The sequence below is a fragment of the Balaenoptera physalus genome (genome assembly GCF_965194825.1).
Source record: "Balaenoptera physalus genome assembly, chromosome: 1".
NCBI classification, from domain to species: domain Eukaryota; kingdom Metazoa; phylum Chordata; class Mammalia; order Artiodactyla; family Balaenopteridae; genus Balaenoptera; species Balaenoptera physalus.
In genome coordinates, this window is record NC_138882.1 from 108202908 (window position 1) to 108223661 (window position 20754).

General features: G+C 37.2%; 2 protein-coding genes across 12 annotated transcripts in view; one reads left to right on the forward strand and one right to left on the reverse strand.

Annotated features, from left to right (window-relative positions):
• The window catches only part of TRMT13 (tRNA methyltransferase 13 homolog), a 32900-nt gene extending 24867 nt beyond the window's left edge, over nucleotides 1-8033 (reverse strand). For 3 of the 10 annotated variants that reach the window (XR_014261217.1, XM_082452479.1, XM_082452472.1), the window contains exons 1-3: nucleotides 7756-8032; nucleotides 3605-3651; nucleotides 3451-3517 (exon numbers count right to left, since the gene is read on the reverse strand). Coding sequence is in view for 9 of the 10 variants with exons in the window: in XM_082452479.1 (XP_082308605.1) it covers nucleotides 3451-3517; nucleotides 3605-3651; nucleotides 7756-7902 (261 nt within the window). In the remaining variant the exon portion in view is untranslated. The other 7 variants (XM_082452478.1, XM_082452477.1, XM_082452476.1 and 4 more) reach the window with 5 other exon arrangements.
• A 3-nt stretch (nucleotides 8034-8036) lies between these two features.
• The window catches only part of SASS6 (SAS-6 centriolar assembly protein), a 52582-nt gene continuing 39864 nt past the window's right edge, over nucleotides 8037-20754 (forward strand). The window contains exons 1-6 of one of the 2 annotated variants that reach the window (XM_082452032.1): nucleotides 8037-8317; nucleotides 14004-14064; nucleotides 15771-15850; nucleotides 16257-16361; nucleotides 19101-19272; nucleotides 19942-20007. In XM_082452032.1, coding sequence (XP_082308158.1) covers nucleotides 8253-8317; nucleotides 14004-14064; nucleotides 15771-15850; nucleotides 16257-16361; nucleotides 19101-19272; nucleotides 19942-20007 — 549 coding nt within the window. In that variant the 5' untranslated portion in view covers nucleotides 8037-8252. The remainder of the gene's footprint in view (nucleotides 8318-14003; nucleotides 14065-15770; nucleotides 15851-16256; nucleotides 16362-19100; nucleotides 19273-19941; nucleotides 20008-20754) is intronic. The other variant, XM_082452033.1, reaches the window with a different exon arrangement.

Here is a 20754-nt window from a genome sequence, read left to right on the forward strand (position 1 = left end):
ACTCAGAAGCCAGGAATTCTAAATACAGGGATGCTCTGCAGTGCAAAGGATAGGACTGTCCCACTCGAAATGCCAAAAGCCCCCACTGAGAAACACTGGGCTGTTAAACATCTTCTAAATCTCCCAGCAGTTGTCAACTATCAACCTGTTGGTCATTATCCAATATTCATTAGGAACTTTGACACCAAGCTGTTCTTTCCACTAAGTTCAGCCAATTTGACTATGTTTTCAAGCCATCCAACAAATAGCTCTGCTTGACCTTCTTAATTCTAATGACCTTTGCTCCACTTTGGCAAACTACTTTCGGGGCCCTCTAGATTCTGGCGTTACTATGAACCATTTAACCTCTGAAACCTTAAACTTCATTAGCCCATTCTCTGACTGTAACTTTGTACTATGTTAGTACAAAGTGTAGTGATTCTCTTGTTCTGAATCATATTCTTTCACCTTTTAAAGACCTCTATTTCTTCTCAGCTAATTTCTGGCTTCCCTTTCATGCCACCCAGCCTGGACACTCAGTACCATTGTTATCATTATCTTTCACAATCTGGTTCTCTGTCAAACCCACCCTTACAAAACCTAATGCCTGCATTAATATGACTTTTAACTCCCAATAGTTTGAAAGTTAAAACTGCTGAACACTGCTGAAGCAAAGCTCCTCAGTCATTTGGACTGGTACCAGTTCAAATTCAGTATCTCCATCAGTCTGACTCTCAAAGATGCCTAGCAATTATTCTGCATAACTCTAATTCTAAACTTCTACCTCTCTCCTCAAATCTCCTACTATACCATCACCTCCCTTAATCACCTTATCTCTTACTTCAGGAAGGAAGTGTAGCTATCAAATGACATCTTTCTCAATTAACCTCCTGTCAGCTCAAATTTGCCTGAACTGATATCCATCTTATACTACTTCCCATCTACGTAAGTGGAAGAGCTATTTCTTCCCGTATTTCTTTCCTTCTACCTCTATTTTGTACCCTATTTCTGCCTGCTTCCTGGGGAGCCTCACACTATCAGTGATGCCCTCTTCTATTTCCAATTTCTTCTTCTCTACTGGCTCATTACTCTAAGCATACAAATAAAACTCTTTTCTCCCATTCCATCTATCTATCTATCTATCTATCTATCTATCTATCTATCTATCTATCTAATCTATCTATCTATCTATCATTTATTTAAATTCATTTTTGGCCGCACCACGCGGCACATGGGATCTTAGTTACCTGACCAGGGATCGAACCCATGCCCCCTATATTAGAAGTGTGGAGTCTTAACCACTGGACTGCCAGGGAAGTCCCTCCCATTTTAAAACACAGTCCTTCTGTCCTACCTTCCTCTCTGACTGCTATTCTACCTCTCAAGTTCCATTCATAGACTAGTTTCTTAAAAGAACAGTCGACACTTAAGATTTCTACTGCCTTGTCTTCCATTTACTCGTATATCATTTCAGTCTGATTTCTGCCCACTCCACCCTATTTAATATGCATTTTGCTAAACTCTTTGATCTTTAACAACTGCCATATTGCCAACCCAATGGCTTCTTCTCTGTCCCTACTTTACTTGACTCCACTGTGATGCTAGACACAGCTGATCACTCATTTCTTTTTGAAATTCTCCTTCCCCTGGCTTCCCATATACCATGCTTCTCTGTTTTTTTCTCTTTCCTACCTCTCCAGCCATCCCTTGTCAATATTTTTCTATGGCTCCTACTAGCAGCTCACCTTTTAGGTGTCAGTGTCACCTAGAGCTCTGTCCTTGGTCTCACGCTCTAATGCCTGCCTACCTCTCATCTTCTATTCAGCTCTCCCCTTGTATTTCATACTTGTCATGTGAGTTACCCATGTTTTCTTCCTTGTCTGAATGACTCTCCTTTGACCTTAAGGTCTCATCTTATGACATTCCTTCAGAAAAGCTTCCCTGACTCCTTTCCCATCTCTCTAAACCCCTATGTCCTCCCCCAAAAGGGTTAGGCTCTTCTCCTTTATTCTTCCATAGCACTCTGTACTTAATCTATTTTAACACATATAATATTGTATTTTCTATCCCTTCCACTAGATTGTAATGTCATTTTAAGCAGGGTGCTTGGTACAATGTCTGGCATAAGTGCTCAGTTAATATCTATTGAATAAACAAGTCCCCCAACTTCCCCCCAGTTCTAACTAATCTCTTACCCTGGGTAACTTAAAAATCCAGGGGGCTTCCCTGGTGGCGCAGTGGTTGAGAGTCTGCCTGCCAATGCAGGGAACACGGGTTCGAGCCCTGGTCTGGGAAGATCCCACATGCCAAGGAGCAACTGGGCCCGTGAGCCACAACTACTGAGCCTGCGCGTCTGGAGCCTGTACTCCGCAACAAGAGAGGCCGCGACAGTGAGAGGCCCGCGCACCGCGATGAAGAGTGACCCTCGCTTGCCGCAACTGGGGAAAGCCCTCACACAGAAACGAAGACCCAACACAGCCAAAAATAAATAAATAAATAAATATTTAAAATAGTGTGGGAAAAAAAAAAAACTTCAAAAAAAAATCCAAAGCTTCACCTATTACCTGTATGTATTTGACTTCTGAATCTTTATTACTTGCCCAACCTCTCTACTGAGTTTCAGACTCACATATCCAACTCCGAATTTCTAATCAGTCAGCAAGTTTTATTGATTCTGCTACCTAAATAATTCTCGCATTTATCTATATTCTTTCCATCCTCTTTAATTCAGTCTCTTATCATGTCCTACCTGGGTTGCAGCAATGCCCCCCTAATTAGACCTTCTGATTGCAAGCCATCCTCCCACATTGCTCTAAGAGAACGTTTTCTAAGAGATAAATCTGACCCCACCATTTCCTCACTTGCAATCTTTCAATGGTTCCCTGTATCTTTTAGAATAAGTACAAGTTCCTTGAAAACCTCAAGTGGTTTCTCAATTTCTGCCTCTGCACATATAGTTCTTTCCACTTAGAAAGATTCTTCTTTCTTTTCTTTGCCAAATCAAGACTTAGCTCAAGTGTTATTCCCTCTGGGAAGCCTTTCTCGACCTCTTGGATTTAATTTTAATGCAAGTATGTGCTCTTATCCCATGTGTACTTACTTATTTCATTGAACTTATTAAATAATGCCCATTATTTACAAGTTACTTACCAGTCTCAAATAAGTTCCATGAAGGCTGGGATCATATTTTATTGAAATGAATTTAGTAGGCACTAAGTAAATATTTTTGAATAAATAAACTGTGGAATTATTCTCTGAATACCACTCTTCTTGCATAAAATTCTATTATCTCAATTAGGAGTCTAAGTGGATTCACAATCTGATGTCCTATATACACTCAAATGTATTTGCCATATTTAAGCCTCCTGAGGCAAGAGCCTTGTTAAAAATTCACATTTGTAATCTACTAAGTATATATAAACATTACATACCACACATTTCACCATTCAGTTTTACTGATCAAACACTTACAGGTTTTGGCTTCTCTCTTGAGTTACATTTTTTCAAATGTTTTGCTAGTTGATCTTCATATACTGTGCTAAATTTAAAGAGAAAATTATTTAAAATAAGACTGTGATAATCACTGTTTCCAGCGCAGAAAACCCCTTCTCTGACCCATACTTACTGTTTTGGATCTAAAGGACACAGGATTCTTTTCCGAGCATTTTCTTCCTAATTAAAAAAAAAAAGGACATATTTATTTGAATAAAATATCAAGTTCACTGTTTACAGATACTAGATACAACTTCAGTGTAATCATAAGTTTATGCTATCCCAAAACAAGGTAAGGAAACCTTAAAAGGACATTAACAAAACACTGGCAAAATCAGGTCATAGAGTTTAACAACAAAAATCTCCAGTGTCATGTGCTATCACCTCATACCTGTCAGAATGGCTATCATCAAAAAGAACACAAATAACAAATGTTGACAAGCATGTGGAGAAAAAGGAACCCTCCTACACTGTTGGTGGGAATGTAAAATGGTGCAGTGGAAAACAGTAGGGAGGTATCTCAAAAAACTAAAAATAGAACTACCTTATGACCCAGCAATTCCATTCCTGGGTACATATCCAAAAAAACCAAAAACACTAATTCGAAAAGATACATGTACCCCAATGTTCAAGGCAGCATTATTTACAATTGCCAAGATACGGAAGCAACCTAAGTGTCCATCAACAGATGACTAGATCAAGATGTGGTATATATATATATACACAAACACACACACACACACACATACACATACAGTGGAATATTATTTAGCCATAAAAAAGAATGAAATTTTGCCATTTGCAACAAAATGGATAGACTTGGAGGGTTTTATAGTAAGTGAAATAAGTCAGACAGGGAAGACAAATACTGTAGGATATCACTTATATGTGGAATCTAAAAAAATACAACAAACTGGTTAATATAACAAAAAAAGAAACAGACTCACAGATATAGAGAACAAACTAGTGGTTACCAGGGGGGAGAGGGAAGGGGGGAGGGGCAGTACAGGGGTAGAGGATTAAGAGGTACAAACTGCTACGTATAAAATAAATAAGCTACAAAGATATATTGTACAACACAGGGAATATAGCCAATATTTTATAATCACTATAAATGGAGTATAACCTTTAAAAATTGTGAATCACTGTATTGTACACCTGTAATATATAACACTGTACATCAACTATACTTCAATAAAAAAAGAAAAACCTTTGGTGTAGCTCGTTTATGTATATCTGAGCAAATACTGCTTTGGACAACAAGGGTCTATAGCTTCAAACAGGTTATAGAAAAGGCCTACATATGGAATTTTGAATCTATGACAGCACTGACTATAATATACACTATTATTTTAGGTACTACTAAGAAAGAAAAAATGTTGCCAATTTAAATTATAGCATGTCATTGATTTTAAGAAGCATTCTGATTTCAGAGATGTTAAAATGTGAAAAAAAAAAAGTATCTCAGAAACAACGAAAGAGATCTTCCTCGACTTATAATGGAATTACAACCTGATAAACCCATCGTAAGTTGACAATATCTTAAGTCAACAATGCATTTAATACACCTAACCTACTGAACATCGTAGCATAGCCTAGTCTATCTTAAATGTGATCAGAATACTGACATTAGACTACAGTTGGGCAAAATCATGTAACAGCCTGTTTCATAATAAAGTGTTGAATATCTCATGTAATTTATTGAATATCTCATGTAATTTATTTTTGGGGGAGGACATAGGGGTTGAATATCTCACGTAATTTATTGAATACTGTACTGAAAGTGAAAAACAGATGGTTGTATGGCTACAGAATGGTAGTAAGCATATTAGTTGTTTACCCTCGTGATAGCGTGGCTGACGTGAAGCCCTGGCTCCCTGCCACCGCCCAGCAGTGCAGATCGCTAGCCCCGGAAAAGATGAAAATTTAAAATTCAAAGTACGCTCTCTACTGAATGCCTATCGCTTTTGCAACATCATAAATCCAAAAAAATCGTAAGTTGAACCATTCATTGTAAGTTGGGGACTGTCTATATGGTATTTTAACCATTTGGTATGTGGCCCTACTCTACTAGCTTTGCAACTTTTTAGTATAGAAGAGTTACATCCTGTTCGTTTCTAAGTTACATGGATTTAACTACATATACTCAGGAAAAAAAAAGGAATTAATAGTGTTGGCAAGTCTACCCAACATTGATATGAATCTGTATATAACAGGATAGCATAACAGTTAAAACCACAGGTCAGCCAGACTACCTAGGTACGATTCCCAGTTCTATCTATCAGGCTCCTAACTATCAGCTCCTAACTCTACGACCTGAGGTAGTCTTACTGCCTCATCTGAAAGATGAGAATAACATATCTTACCTCCTAAGGGTTGTAAAAATTAAGTGAGCTAATAGGTTAAAAAAAAAAAACTGCTTAGCATGGTGCTGTTCATACAGTAAATGCTAAGTGTTCGTGATTAGTATTAACAATTCCTTTTTCAGTTTATTTCAGTTCTGATCTGCCTCCCAGCATATCCATGAAACTATGTACACTGAATTTCATGAACATGCTAAGAGACTTTTCAGTATCTTTTGAAAATATAGTACATTATTCTTCCCTATTTGCTGACTCGAAAGTCTAACCTCCATGAAAGAGAAGACTCTATACTAACCTCCCAAAGCTTAACGATAGAGTAGGGGGAAAAAGCACTTCTAAAATTTATTATTTGGGTTTACAAACAGGGCTTCTCAACCTTGGCACTACTGATATTTCAGGTTGGGTAATTCTTTTTCGTCCTGTCCATTGTAGGATGTTTAGCAGAATCTCTGGCCTCTCTCCACTAGAAGCAAGAAACACTCTTCAGTTGTGACAACCAATATGTCTTCATTGTCTGGGGGTGCTAAATCACCCCCATTTAAGAACCACTGCGTAAAAATGAGTACAGGTGATCTCAGCCATATATGACACTTAAGAAAAAAAAAAAGACGGAAACAATACACCCAATTATAACATAAATTACAGATTCAGTAGGATGCCCAAAATTGAAAACCAAATCATAGTCATGGAAAGTGTTTCCACTTAGTGTTTTGCAGGCTTTTTTCAAGGGATTAATAACATGATGTCATTCCTCTCCAGGAACATGGATCACCCTGTAAGGATCTATTCATATTCTACCACTGTCACCGTCTGCAGTCACCTCTGGGTGTCTGATTAAGGTGAAGTGTAAGGTCTTAGAGTGAGAACAAAATCCTCCTCCTATCAGAAAGTTCATTTTTCAATCAGGGGATGTTTGCTGGTGCTCTCAAAACCAGCCAATACAACAGAGAGTGTACTTCAAAGAGTTCCCATTAAGTCACAGGTCACCCACATTCCAAAACAAGAATAAGCTTGTTTCAGTACACTTCACCCTAGGCAAATATAAGCCAAATCAAAATATGAACTAGAGCTATAGCTATGAAGGACAGTAGGAGATGAAGGGGTTCTGGGGGCTTATCTGTACTGGATATTGCCTAGAAGGATAAACCATCTAACAAAGAAAAATAATGTAAATAATACTGGACATTCAGAAGGCATAAAATCAGACGCTTGTCTCTTTGGTTTAATCTTTCTAAAACCTATTAAACATGCTCTTTTTCTATTAGCATTTTACTGTTCTTGTTTTTTAAATTTCCTATCATATATATCCTAAAGAAACACACATACTAAAGTTATATGTTGTTTGACAATACAATCATATGTATAATTGAACAAAACTGTACACTTTCTGTTCTCAATTTTAAAAGGAGAGTCAATTCTTCCATGTTTTTAAATCTTTCCTTCCCCTTTTCAGCAAAGTAGTTATTAGTTGCTTTCAAAAGATTGTACGTCTAAATAAAAAATTTAAAAAGTTTCTCTCAACCGCATTGACAAGAAGTTATTATCATTCACGGAACAATGAAAACACAATTAGTGAAACCTTGGGATGCTTCTTTGATCGCTCTTCTTTCTAAACCACCATTTCCCATCAGGAAGGCGGAGAGTGAGCGGAGGGCAAGAAGCGGTAGTCTGCCGTAAAACTAAAATCTAGCATTACCATGAGTTGGTATCAAGATAAACGGGTCACTGCTGGCGCTTTACTTAGTACAAGAAAACACTGCACTTCACTACGGCTCATCATCTCTCCCTAGGGAGGCCAGGACTGCGTTTATCACAGGAAAAGCTGGGAAATCCAGGGGACTGAAGCAGAAATCGGTCAGAGGGGAGGTGCCGGACCAGGAAACTTATTTCCGACTCTCGAGAGGGTAAGGCGATACCAGACCTCCGCGGCTCCAGCGTGTTCACCACAGAACCTTTTTCCTGCTGCCACCACCATCCTGCAGAAGCGCTTCTTCTTTTCCACATAGTAGCCACATCGCCCCTCTGCTGGAAAGCCAGTTCCGTGCGGCGTCGGCGCAGAAGCCGCCATAATTCAGGGCTCACTTTGAGTGGCAAGCATTGATCGGGTGAAGAGAGGAAAAGTTGTCAGGTTCTCTCGGGTCTCCTTCCCTTAACAAATATGTCTGCCTCGGGTCCAGCCACGCAGGATAATGCCCGGAACTACCGCCCCATCCGCCGAAAAAAACCGGAAGAAGCTGATGGTGGCTGGCGAGGTCCAAAGTTTCCGCCTAGCCTCTCTGTTTTATTTTTTTCCCCGCCTCCTCCGCGGAAGCCGAGCGCCAAACTCAAACTTTAACAGGACCCGGACGTCTTTTAGGCTAGTGCTGCGGGCCGGGCTTGTTGGAGTTTCCCGCACACCGGCCGGGGAAGCGGTTCAGCATGAGCCAGGTTCTGTTCCAGCACCTCGTCCCGTTGCAAGTGAAATGCAAAGACTGCGAGGACAGGTGAGGTCCGCGTTACCCCGTGCCCGCGGATGGCGGTTGGGGTCGAGCCAAGGGGGAAGATGGCGGCTCCAGCCAGTGGGTCCCGGCCTGCGGCTGGGTGTCCGGCAGGAGTCCCCGGGACGTGGAGGGAGACCTAGCTGGGACCTAGTGGCTACCTCTCACTAAGTCCGCCGTTGCTGAGGAGGGAAGGGTGTGAGGAATGGGACGCTGACCCGCATCAAGTTAAAAAAAAAAAAAAAAAAATCTTATCGCTGAACATTCTCGTGGACAGTGTAGCCCCTTTCTCTCTTTTTGACAGGTAAGAACTCTGGCCCAGAGAACTTCATTTGCTCGAGGGCTCACGAGTTTACAGCAGGGCGGGCACTAGAACTCAGGCCTTGGCTCCCAGCCTTTTTTTTTTCTCTGTCTTCTTTGAATTATATTGGAAGTAAATTTAAGTTTCGACTTAAAAAAAAAAAATCAACTTTATGGTATATTGCCTTTTTTTTCACATTAGTTACTAAAAATAGATTACGTTTAATAGACTAAAGACAGTTGGGGAAAACTACAAGCTCATCCATTCATTTTTTCATTCAACAAATACCGCATACTTGCGAAACGCCTTGCTGGGCCCTGGGGATACAATGGTCAGGAAAAAGTCCTTGTGTTCGTGGAATTCACAGTCCAGTGGGGGAGGAAGTAAAGGCCAGTCTCACAGGTAAATGCGAAATTACAACTGACTAAAGAGGTGGTGCTGTTGAGGCTTAAATAGAGAGATCTGGCTGGAAGTCAGGAGATTTCAATTTCGTCTCAGTTCCACCACTGAGTGTCAGCTGTCTTACCTTCTCTGAACTGTAAGTTTTCTCCTTTGTAAAACTGATAGAGCAGGCCTACCTACATGGTTGGTTGTTAGGAGGATCACGTGTGAAAATGTGTGTGAAGACTAAATGGTGTGGAAATGTGACATATGAAAAACGAAGACACTGCTATATTAAGCTGCCAGTAATGTGAAAGTAGTATATACTGCAGAATCCGATTCCGAATCAATTGGCAGGCCAGGCAAGGAGACGGTACCAAGACCAGCAGCTGTAAATGGAAATCTATAGGTTAGTTGGTCATTCTTTTGTGCTGCCCAGTATGGGAGCCACTGTGGTTGTTGGACATTTGAAATGGAGCTAAGCTGAACCGATGTGCGTAAGAGTAAGATGCACGTTGGACTTTAAGACTTACTAGGAGAAAAAAGGAATGTAAAATATTTCAGTTTTTATATTGATTATGTGTTAAGGTGACAATAATGATATATAGGGTTAATTAAATATTAAAATTGATTTATCTGTTTCTTTTAATTTTTTAATGTGGCTTCTAGAAAATTAAATATTACATACATGCCTTATATTTGTGGCTCTATTATAACTCTATTGGACAGCTGTGTTCTAGAATGATTACAGAAAGATAAGAGAAAGGGAGGGCATAATTCCTGATCCCAATGTTGAAACTCCTAGCTCTTCTCCATTTCACTACCTTGTCATCACAGTTATCTTCTTAAAACACAGTTTCAGCCTTTTTAGTCTTTCTGTTTAGAAACTTTTCGTATATTTGTATCACCTATAGCAGGGGTCAGAAAACTAGAGCCCGTGGGCCAGATAGCCCACTACCTTTTTTTGTTAATAAAGTTTTATTAAATTTAGCCATTCTCATTTGTTTAGGAATTGTCTGTTGCTGCTTTTGTGGTATAAGGGCAGAAATGAATAAATGTGACAGACCTTATAGCCTGCAAAGCCTAAAATATTTACTATTTGGCCTTTTACAGCTAAAGTTTGCTGACCCTTGACTTATAGGAAAAACAATCCAGACTCTTTAGTTAAAAGTATTCAAGGCCAGTTCAGCTCAACAAATATTTATGAATGCCTACTGTGTACCAGGCACTGTCCTAGGTGCTGAGAAGCTCCCTTCCTCCTCACCACCTTCCTCCAACAACAGCAACAGCAAAAAAACAATTTTCATTCTATCCCTCAAGGAACTCACACTTTAACAGGGGAAACAAAAAGATCTTCTTTTGAGAGGCAGCATAGCATAGGTTAAGAGTTCAGGCTCTGATAAACAACAAGGTCTTACTGTATAGCACAGGGAACCATATTCACTATCCCATGATAAACCGTAATGGAAAAGAATATGAAAAAATATATATTTATAACTGAATCACTTTGCTGTACAGCAGAAATTAACACAACATTGTAAATTAACTATAGTTCAATTTTAAAAAAGAATATATAATCCCTCTGTTTTGTACATTAAAAAAAATAGAGTTCAGGCTATGGAGCCACATTGTCTGGGTTTATTTTATTTTATTTTTTTTTTAATTTATTTTTTGGCTACGTTGGGTCTTGGTTGCGGCACACGGGCTGTCTAGTTGTGACGCGTGGGCTCTATAGTTGCAGCATGTGGGCTCTCTAGTTGTGGCATGTGGGCTCTGTTGCCCCGCGGCATGTGGGATCTTAGTTCCCTGACCAGGGATCTAACCCATGTCCCCTGCATTGGAAGGCAGATTCTTAACCACTGGACCACCAGGGAAGTCCCTGTCTGGGTTTAAATTCCAGTTCTACCACTTACTGCTTGCTTTTGTACAATTTTTCTTACTTCTCTGTGCCTCATCTTTAAATTGATAAAAATAAAAGTACCTGCCTGTGGGATTATTATGAGCATGTATTAAATAAGTTAATACATATAAAGTGTTTAGAACAGTGCCTGGAACTTAATGAGCATTCAGTAAACATTAGCTATTATTAAAGTATGATTAATGCATGAAGTAATGTAAATGAATTAAAGTCATAGAGTAAAAGGGACTTCAGTTGAAGATAGTAGTAGTGCTCAGAGAACTCTGTCTGGAGGAAAGTGATGCAAAATTTTGAAGCCCACGGTTTAACACCAACCTGCTTTTTCATTTTTTTGTTTTCCCTAAGCTCCTCTCTCCAATATATTAGTCACACAGGACTAGTTGTTAACCTCTGAGTGTACTTGATACTCTCTCAATATCATAACTTTACTCTGGCTCTTCCTGATACCTCAAATGCTTTTTCTTTCATAACTTTCTAGGTCTGTCTTAAATTCTTTCACTATAGGGACCTTTTCAAAGTTGCCTAAGTTGAAATTAATTGTCCTTAATCATTTATTAGCATGGTGTAGGTGAAAAATCTGAGTTCTCATTTGGGCTCTGCAGTGTGACCTTAACTAAATTTGTAATTCTGTGCATCTCAGCTTCTTCCTTTGTAAGGCAGAGATAATATTTACTTGACAACATTATTGTTAAATAAGACGATATAAGCAAAGTGTCCAGCAGGCACTCAGTAGTGAATGAATCGGTAAGTGCTAGTAACCATTCCCTCCTCTCTATTGAAGCTTTAAAATACAATCAGAAGCAAACCTAGGGTAAAGTCATTTAATCTGATCTCAATTTGAGGACATGGACCATGTTTATTTCTGTTTGTATCCCTAGCACCCAGCATAGTACCTGGCTTAGAGTAGCTTTTGTTTGAATTGAGAGTTTAAGGTCACAGCTACTATGTGGCAGAGGTGGGCTAGAATCCAGTTCTGCTGAATCTAACTGAGAGGGAGGATGTTATGCAGATTTATGCATTGTTCAGAATGTGACATTTATTTTGAAAAATAGCATTTTTTAAATTGTTTTTTAAACTTCATTTTATATTGTTCCTATGACATTAACCATTACAGTGGAGGAAATAAGATTTGTGATTTCAGGTCCTCTGAAAGCTCACGCTTTTCTACAAGATATTTCTCTGGAGGTTTTTGAAATAAACGTGGGGAATAGTTTTAATCAATGGGCTTCTCCTCCTCTTTTTCCCCCCAGCATCTAATGCATATAGGCTTTTGGAATATATGCAACAAAATCATTAATAGGATTGGAAATTTATCATAGTAATAAAACTTCCAGTGTTATGTAGAGAACACTTTATTTAATGGATGCTTCCTGAATTTTTTTACAAATTTATCAAGTATGACACACTTTTAAAAGTGTAAAGTTATCAACCACAGTGTCATATCACTATGGCAGTATGTACTAGAAAAAACTTCAGAAGATGAAAACGAAGCATAATGACATTGTAGAGCTGAAAAGGCCCTCACAAACCTAACTCAGTCCACTTTTTTTATAAATTAGGGAATTGAAAGGTGTCGTGTCTGCCCCCCCCCCCGCCCCCCCGGCCAAGAACACTTAATTTAAGTGGAATTGGAGTAGGAGTTTAATCTGTTTCACATACATTGCTTTAGATACTAGGAAGATAGAAACAAAACATTCTCTTGTTTTAAAGGTAATTCTTCCTATCTTTGTGGTGTTTACCAGCGCTGCTTGTTCCTTTTTAGATAATGTACAAGTTATGGTAACCTCATCACGTGAACTAAGATTTAATATCCAGTCATATGTTTAATAAGAAATTTAACTAAAATGACATGTATTTAACCAATATAAATTACAAGTCAGGGCATAAAAAAAACTAAACAATTGAATCTAGCCTTAGTCAACTATTACCAAGTTTTTCCATCAACACTCAGTTACTCTGTCTGTACTTCTGTAGAAGTAGTAGAATGTGGAAAAAGTTTAAAACATCTTTAAAAGAATAACTTAAAACTGAACAAATTCAATTTGTTAGTTTATTTTCCCTTCACATCAGGGAAAGACCATTGTTATTTAATTCTAGCAGAATAGTTTGAGAACCACTTGTGCAGAGATGATTTTTCACCATTTCCCCTTTGTTTCCTGAATTATTTAAACATTTTTGCTTAGTTTAATTAATGTTTATGAGCACCTTTATTTATATGCCTCTGTTCAATACTGGGTTTTCTAAGATGCAGTACAGAATGTGTAAAGCTATGGTTTTTTCCCTTTAGGGTTTAGATTTACTCTGGGATTAGATAGATAATAAACTTGTTGACAATACTTCTGTGGATATATTGCATAGAGAGTCTGTTGATCAGATGTAGTTTGTGAATCTTAAAAAAATTTTTTTGTGTATGCATAAGGGAAGCGAATATGTTTTCTTATTTCCTTTGTTGTAAACATTAAAGTATTTTAATATTATTCACACTTTAAATTTTTCAAATGAAATCTCTCATAAATCAATTTGGTCATTTCAGGTGGTATTTTTTTTTTTTTTTTAAGATATCACTTATAGAGGGAATGTAAAAATCACTACACATGAACTGAATTACAAAACAGAACAGAGTCACACATTTAGAAAACACACTATGGCTGCTTAACGGGAAAGCTGAGGTGGGGTGATGCATAAAACAAGGGTTTGAAATTAGCACAGATCAGGTGGTATTTAATGTGAAAAATTGTTATAAAACTGATGGTTTGTCTTTCAGTAGATGTTATTTGAGAATCAGCCCAGTAAGGTTGTATACCAGGCTAACAGTAGGCATTCCACATCATGTATCTCATTTAATCCTCACAACAACCTCTTTTTACAGGAGAGAAAAATTTATCCTCAGGTTGAAAACCTGATTGCTTACTTGGAGAAAAATAGGAATTTAAACTTCAGATCCAGCGTGCTTTCCAAACATCTGTTCATAAGTTAGGGACAACCTGTGGAGGATCTTGTGGCTTAAGATGGAAAATGTTAGCTATACAAATGGTAGTAATAATTCATTTCATGTGAATGTTTCTGATAGTTGGGCATATCTTTTCATACAGGAGAGTGAGTATTAGACTGAGCATTGAACTACAATCAGTTTCTAATCCAGTTCACAGAAAGGTTGGTATTTATTTCTTTTGAAATAAATATTTTTCTTTTTTTGAGATATGGTAATTCTGTACATTATAATTATTTTTGTTCTTTAAGAATGTGAGATCTTTGTTATATCATCTTGCTTTTTAATTTTGGGCCATCTTATAACTTGCAGATCTGGGGTGGTAGAATCTACTAAGACAACAACTGAGAGATTATTATATCATATATTTCTAAAGCATGCAAGAATTGGGAATTGGGACAACAGTCTCCTTAGGTTTGCCCCATTGCACTTTTTTTTGGCCACCCCTTGTGGTTTGCCAGATCTTAGCTCCCGGACCAGGGATCGAACCCCACCAGGGATCAAACCTGTGCCCGTGCCCCTTGCAGTGGAAGCTCAGAGTCCTAACCACTGGACCTCCAGGGAATTCCCCCATTACACTTTTTTAAGTTGCTAGAATATATATTGCTACCCTGTAGAATTAGCATTTCATGTAAATGTGAGAACAGAATGAATTGAAGCACTGCAGAGAGATATTTTTGAATCTTTTTGCCTTTTGAAGAGAGGTGTTTAGAGCATCAGTCTAAGCTGATTTAAAAGTATGAGTCATTAACAGAAATGAGGATATAGAATGGAGAGCTAAGAAATACATCTGTTTTCTCTGTGTCATAGCTTTCCCTATATATATTCAAGGATCTAATGGTGTTAGTAGCAGCTTCAGTTTTTTATAGCATCTTGGGGTGGATTTCAAGAAATACTTAAATAGAAGCTGCTTTAAGAACAGCACCTTCTGAAGCAGAGCAAACACCTAGGTTGCTAATTTTCCAGGGTAGAGATTATATATTATACTTCTTACATGTTATTCCTATGCCTGCTGTACCTCTTCATTTTCCAGCTCTGCTCATAAAAGTGGTTTAGATTTTTCTAGGACCCTAGCGGTTCCTCAGTAGCCACAAGTAGATTTTATTTCTAAGTAGAAACTTAATCTTAACCTCTATTAGCCCATCATCTTGCTAGTCCTGTTTTCCTTGTGCCATTGTGCTCTGAAATACATAATTTCTGTGTACTTTTCTGTGAGTTTTAGCTGCTGTGATAAAATGGTCTTTATGAAAGGTATTCACTTCATTTGAAACTGAAAACAGATGGGGTTCCACATCAGTGGCCACTTAGAGTGGGAGAGAATAGGCTCTTAGGAAGAAGCCCTGGCAGCCTGTCACATGATACCCCTGTCCTCTGCCTGAGAGACAAATGTTCCTTTCTTATCTAGGGTAGATGATTGTCATTTCTGCTGATGTATTTACCACTTTGGAAATACCAGACAATTAACTTGAGGGAAACTGAAAGTATAATTGAGTATGATATGATCAGTGGTAAAGAATACTTTTGTTATGGTATCATAGTGCACCAAAGGCTGGGTCTAAACTTTCTTAAGCCTCTGGTAGAATGATATATTCTTCAACTTTCAACTCCTAGCATTTAATTAGCTTTTATAGACCCCTTTCCTTCCCACCTTCCACCCTATGTGGCTCTCAAGGAGCAGAATATTTACCCCTATTTAAGATGCTAAAGTCTCCAAAGACCAATGAAAACCCAGCAGCACAAGAAGACAGAGCTGTCTGAACTATAATAGCGATACGTTGATGATACTAGATGATTTCACGTCCAAGAAGGAAGAAATTATTCTAAAAGCCAAATCTACTGAAAACATTAAAAATAACAATCTTTCTTTTAGGATTTAGTTATCCGTCTGACTGATGATACTGATCCATTTTTTCTGTATAACCTTGTTATATCAGAGGAAGATTTTCAGAGGTAACTATATTTATTTCTCTGTTCTTTGATCTAGGAATAAGTAAGTTTTTAAGTTTTATGAATATTATCGGTACTATCCTCTTTGAAACGCATACCTATTAGAAACATTTGGGCATTTTGGGAACATTGGACTATTTATACTATAATTATTCAGGCTGTTTTTGAAAATAAATATTTCATAGATTATCAGCATTTTGCTTAACAGCTCAGAAGTTTGGAGCTTTAGCTAGATTTATTGACCTTTTCCCTCCATTGAATAAGCTCTATAAAAATCAAAGTTCCTTAGCTTAATTCTTGATTATAATGGGTGTTCAGTAAATAAAAGAATAGTCTTTCAGGATGTTATTTGTAATTAAATACAGTAATTAAAATTCTAAAAAAAATTCTTTTCCTGTCTTCTGCATAGTTTAAAATTGCAACAAGGTCTTCTGATAGACTTCTCAGCTTTCCCACAAAAATTCATAGATCTCCTTCAGCAGTGTACTCAAGAACATGCCAAAGAAATTCCAAGGTAAGTCTCAGAAGAGCACTATATCATTAAACTTCCCTCAAGACAGACTCTTCTTTGTAAGACAAGTTGATGGCAAAATATTCTATATATTATAAGTACCTCTGTCTGTTTTCAAAGCTGTGGTGAGAGGTTCATAAATCTCAAATTTATAAAATCAGAAATATTTGCCCCTTAATTTTCACTTTTTGGCAAAGCCATTAAAGTTACCTGAAATATTTAACAGCATCAAATGTATATTTTTTCCAAAGGTTATATTCCATTTATAGTTATTATAAAATATTGGCTATATTCCCTGGGTTGTGCAATATATCCTTGTAGCTTATTTATTTTATACATAGCAGTTTGTACCTCTTAATCCTCTACCCCTATATTGCCCCTCCCCCTTCCCTCTACCTACTGGTAACCACTAGTTTGTTCTCTATATCTCTGTGTGTTTCTTTTTTGTTATATTCACTAGTTTGTTGTATTTTTTAGATTCCTCATATAAGTGATATCCTACAGTATTTGTCGTTCCTGACTTATTTCACTTAGCATAATACCCTCTAGGTCTATCCATGTTGTTGTGAATGGCAAATTTCATTCTTTTTTGTACTCTATTGTGTATATATACCACATCTTCTTGATCCATTCAACTGTTGATGGACACTTAGGTTGCTTCCATATCTTGGCAATTGTAAATAATGCTGCTATGAACATTGGGGTACGTGTATCTTTTAGAATTAGTGTTTTTGTTTGATTTGGATATGTACCCAGGAATGGAATTGCTGGGTCATAAGGTAGTTCTGTTTTTAGTTTTTTGAGACACCTCGCTACTGTTTTCCATAGTGGCTGCACTAATTTACATTCCCACCAACAGTGTAGGAGGGTTCCCTTTTCTCCACATGCTCGTCAACATTTGTTATTTGTGTTCTTTTTGATGATAGCCGTTCTGACAGGTGTGAGGTAATATCTCATTGTGGTTTTGATTTGCATTTACCTGATGATTAGCCATGTTGAGCATCTTTTCATGTTCTTGTTGGCCATCAGTATGTCTTTGAAAAAATGTCTGTTCAGGTCTTCTGCCCATTTTTTAGTCAGGTTGTTTGTTTTTTCGATATTAAGTTATATAAGCTGTTTATGTATTTTGGATATTAGCCCTTCATTGGTCATAACATTTGCAAATATTTTCTCCCATTCAGTAGGTTGTCTTTTTGTTTTGTTGATGGTTTTCTTATGTTATGCAAAAGCTTTTTAAATTTAGTTAGGTCCCATTTGTTTATTTTTGCTTTTATTTCCTTTTCTTTTAGGAGATAGATCTAAATATTGATACAATTTATGTCAGAAAGTGTTCTGCCTGTGTTCTCTTCTAGGAGTTTTATGGTTTTCGGCCTTACATTTAGGTCTTTAATCCATTCTGAGTTTTAATTTTTTATATGTTGTTAGAGAATTTTCTATTTTGTCTTTTACATGTAGCTGTCCAGTTTTTCCAGCACTACTTATTGAAGAGACTGTCTTTCCCCATTGTATAGTCTTGCCTCCTTTGTTTTAGATTAATTAACCATAAGTGTGTGGGTTTATTTCTGTGCTCTCTGTTCTGTTCCATTGATCTGTGTGTCTGTTTTGGTGCCAATACTACTGTCTTGACTACTGTAGCTTTGTAGTATGGTCTGAAGTCAGGAAGTATGATTCCTCCAGCTGTGTTCTTCTTTCTCAAGATTGTTTTGCCTATTCAGGGTCTTTTGTGTTTCCATATAAATTAAAAAATTTTTTTGTTCTAGTTCTGTGAAAAGTGCCCTTGGTATTTGGATAGGGATTACATTGAATCTGTAGATTGCCTTGGGTAGTATGGTCATTTTAACAGTATTGGTTCTTTCAGTCCATGAACATGGCATATCTTTCCGTCTGTTTGTATCATCTTCAATTTCTTTCATCAGTGTCTCGTCTTACAATTTTCTGAATACAGGTCTTTTATCTCTTTAGGTAGGTTTATTCCTAGAAATTTTATTCCTTTTGGTGCAATTGTAAATGGGATTGTTTCCTTGGTTCCTCTTTTTGATAGTTTTGTTGTTAGTGTTCAAGTATATGTTTTTGTAATGAACTTGGAAAAAGGGAATAATAAGATTTTGTGTGCACGTATATCTGTATTTGTTTAGTGTAACACCTGATCCTTTCCTTGTAAAGCTCCCAAACCTTTTATGTATAAATTTCATCAATTGATGATTCTTGTTTGAATTAATTATTTCATTAGCAACTATAAAATTATGCTTGTCCAATTCCATCATTCTTCCTATATTTATTAGATATAATTCTTCTATAAAGAAGAACTTTCCTTTATCAATTAGAGCTATTTGATTACTCTGAAAATTCATACAGGAAAGGATAAATGCTCAATTCTTACTTTTAAATTGTCAGTTTTCAGAGTAAGGAGTTGTTACTCTAGTTACTTTTGTGGTTTCAATGGGTTTTTGATTTGTTTTTGTTTTTAGTGTTTTGTTTTCTCTCTCTGCTCATCTGTTTCTCATTGTGAACTCATGGACATTTATATATTCATTGTTTTCAATCAATAGATAAATCTCCGTTTTACTGTTTACACTAATTAATCCAGTTTTACCATTGGGAGTCCTTTCATATTGGCTCCTATGATTCCACTATGCTCCCTTTTCTGATCCTTTTAATCATTGATGATCCAATAGAGCTCATGATTCAATGGGAGAGTTTCACTGTCTCATGAATGTGTTATGTGACACTTTCTTTTCAAAGGTTTTTGCTACAGTTAGTTTCTCCAGAAGCTATTTTGGATAGCTCACCTGCTTTTTTAAATGTGGTAGAGACAAATCCTTTTAAGCATCTTACACACCTTTCATTAAAACTGTTACCTGGAAATGATGTGGAAATAAAGAAGTTTCTAGCAGACTGTTTGAAATGTAGCAAGGTAAGATTTAAATTTAAGTTAGTCTTTTAAATAAGTCCCAAAGCTCTCTGATAAACCACTGAAAAGCTATATTGCTATTAGATTTTGTTTTCTGAATAAAGTTCTTTTAAAGATGTCCAGGAAATCTTTATAGCATGTACTGACTTTATTGTTTTAGTCAAGGTACAACAGGATAGAACTGGACCAGGAATTGAGAAACTTAGGTCCCAGGATTTTTACTAATTTTCTGTGACCTTGAGCAGTCACTTAAACTCTTGGTGTCTTGGTTTCATCAGCTGGTAGATATGTATGGAAATATGTACCCTTTCTAGGCTATCTTAAATGAGATAAAATATATGAAAGTGTCTTGAAGATTAGAAAGTGCTCTATAACTATATAAGGTACGTGGCACAAGGAAACAACATTGGGATGCCTTGTAAGAGTTTTCAGAAAGTCTTTTTAGTCAAATACTATGGATCAGTGCATCTCAAGATTTAAGGGTTAGGCAAATCTTCTAGGGATCTTGCTCGTGCAGATTCTAACTCAGAAGGTTTGAGGTGGAGCCTGAGATTCCGTATTTCTGACAAACTCCCAGGGTGGTACTGATGCTTACTTTTCTGCTCTTTGAGTAGCACAGCTACAGATGATTAAATTAAATTGTAAGCTGCATAATTTTATTTTTATAAATAGGAAGAAAAATTATCATTGACACAATCACTAGATGACGTTACCAGGCAACTGAATTTCACACAAAAGGTAATTCAAATTTCATTTTGTCTTTGTAAGTCATCCAAACATAGGCTCTGAATTGCTTCTTGAATCAAATCTAGGCTTTTGTGTATTTTTTTTCAAAGCACACTGCCATTGAATTCCCCCTCCTTTTTGCTACCCTTCCCCTACCAGTTGTCTTAATCTGATGCTTTTTCTTCTTGATAGTTTATTCTATCCAAACATTTCTGTTATCCCCAGTATATGACACATTCTCTCCAAGTCTTCATTAAATAATATATAGTATCTGTCATATGTTAGTTCTGCTCCTCTTTAATTCACCTCATTCCTCTTGTCTAAATGGCTTTTCAGTTCCTGTCTTCTAAATCTTTCCCTTCCTTCCTTCTGTTAAGTTTAGAATTAATTCCTCTGATAGGCTTATCATCATTTCAGTCATAGCTACTCCTTGAAATTGTATCTGATAAGCTGCATGGCTTCAGGTAGAAAATAGTCCTGCACCACATGACCCATCTTGGGAACCTGTGTTACTAGGTTTTAGGTGTATAAGTAAACTACAGTTGACCCTTGAACAACACGCGGGTTAGGGACACCGGCCCCCTGCACAGTTGAAAATTCTTGCATAGGTTTATAGTCAGCCCTCCGTATCTATGGTTCCACATCATCAGATTCAACTAACCATGGATTGTGTAGTATTGTAGTACGTATTTCTTGAAAAAAAATCTGAGTGTAAGCGTACCTGTGCATTTCAAACCTGTGTTGTTTAAGGTCATCTGT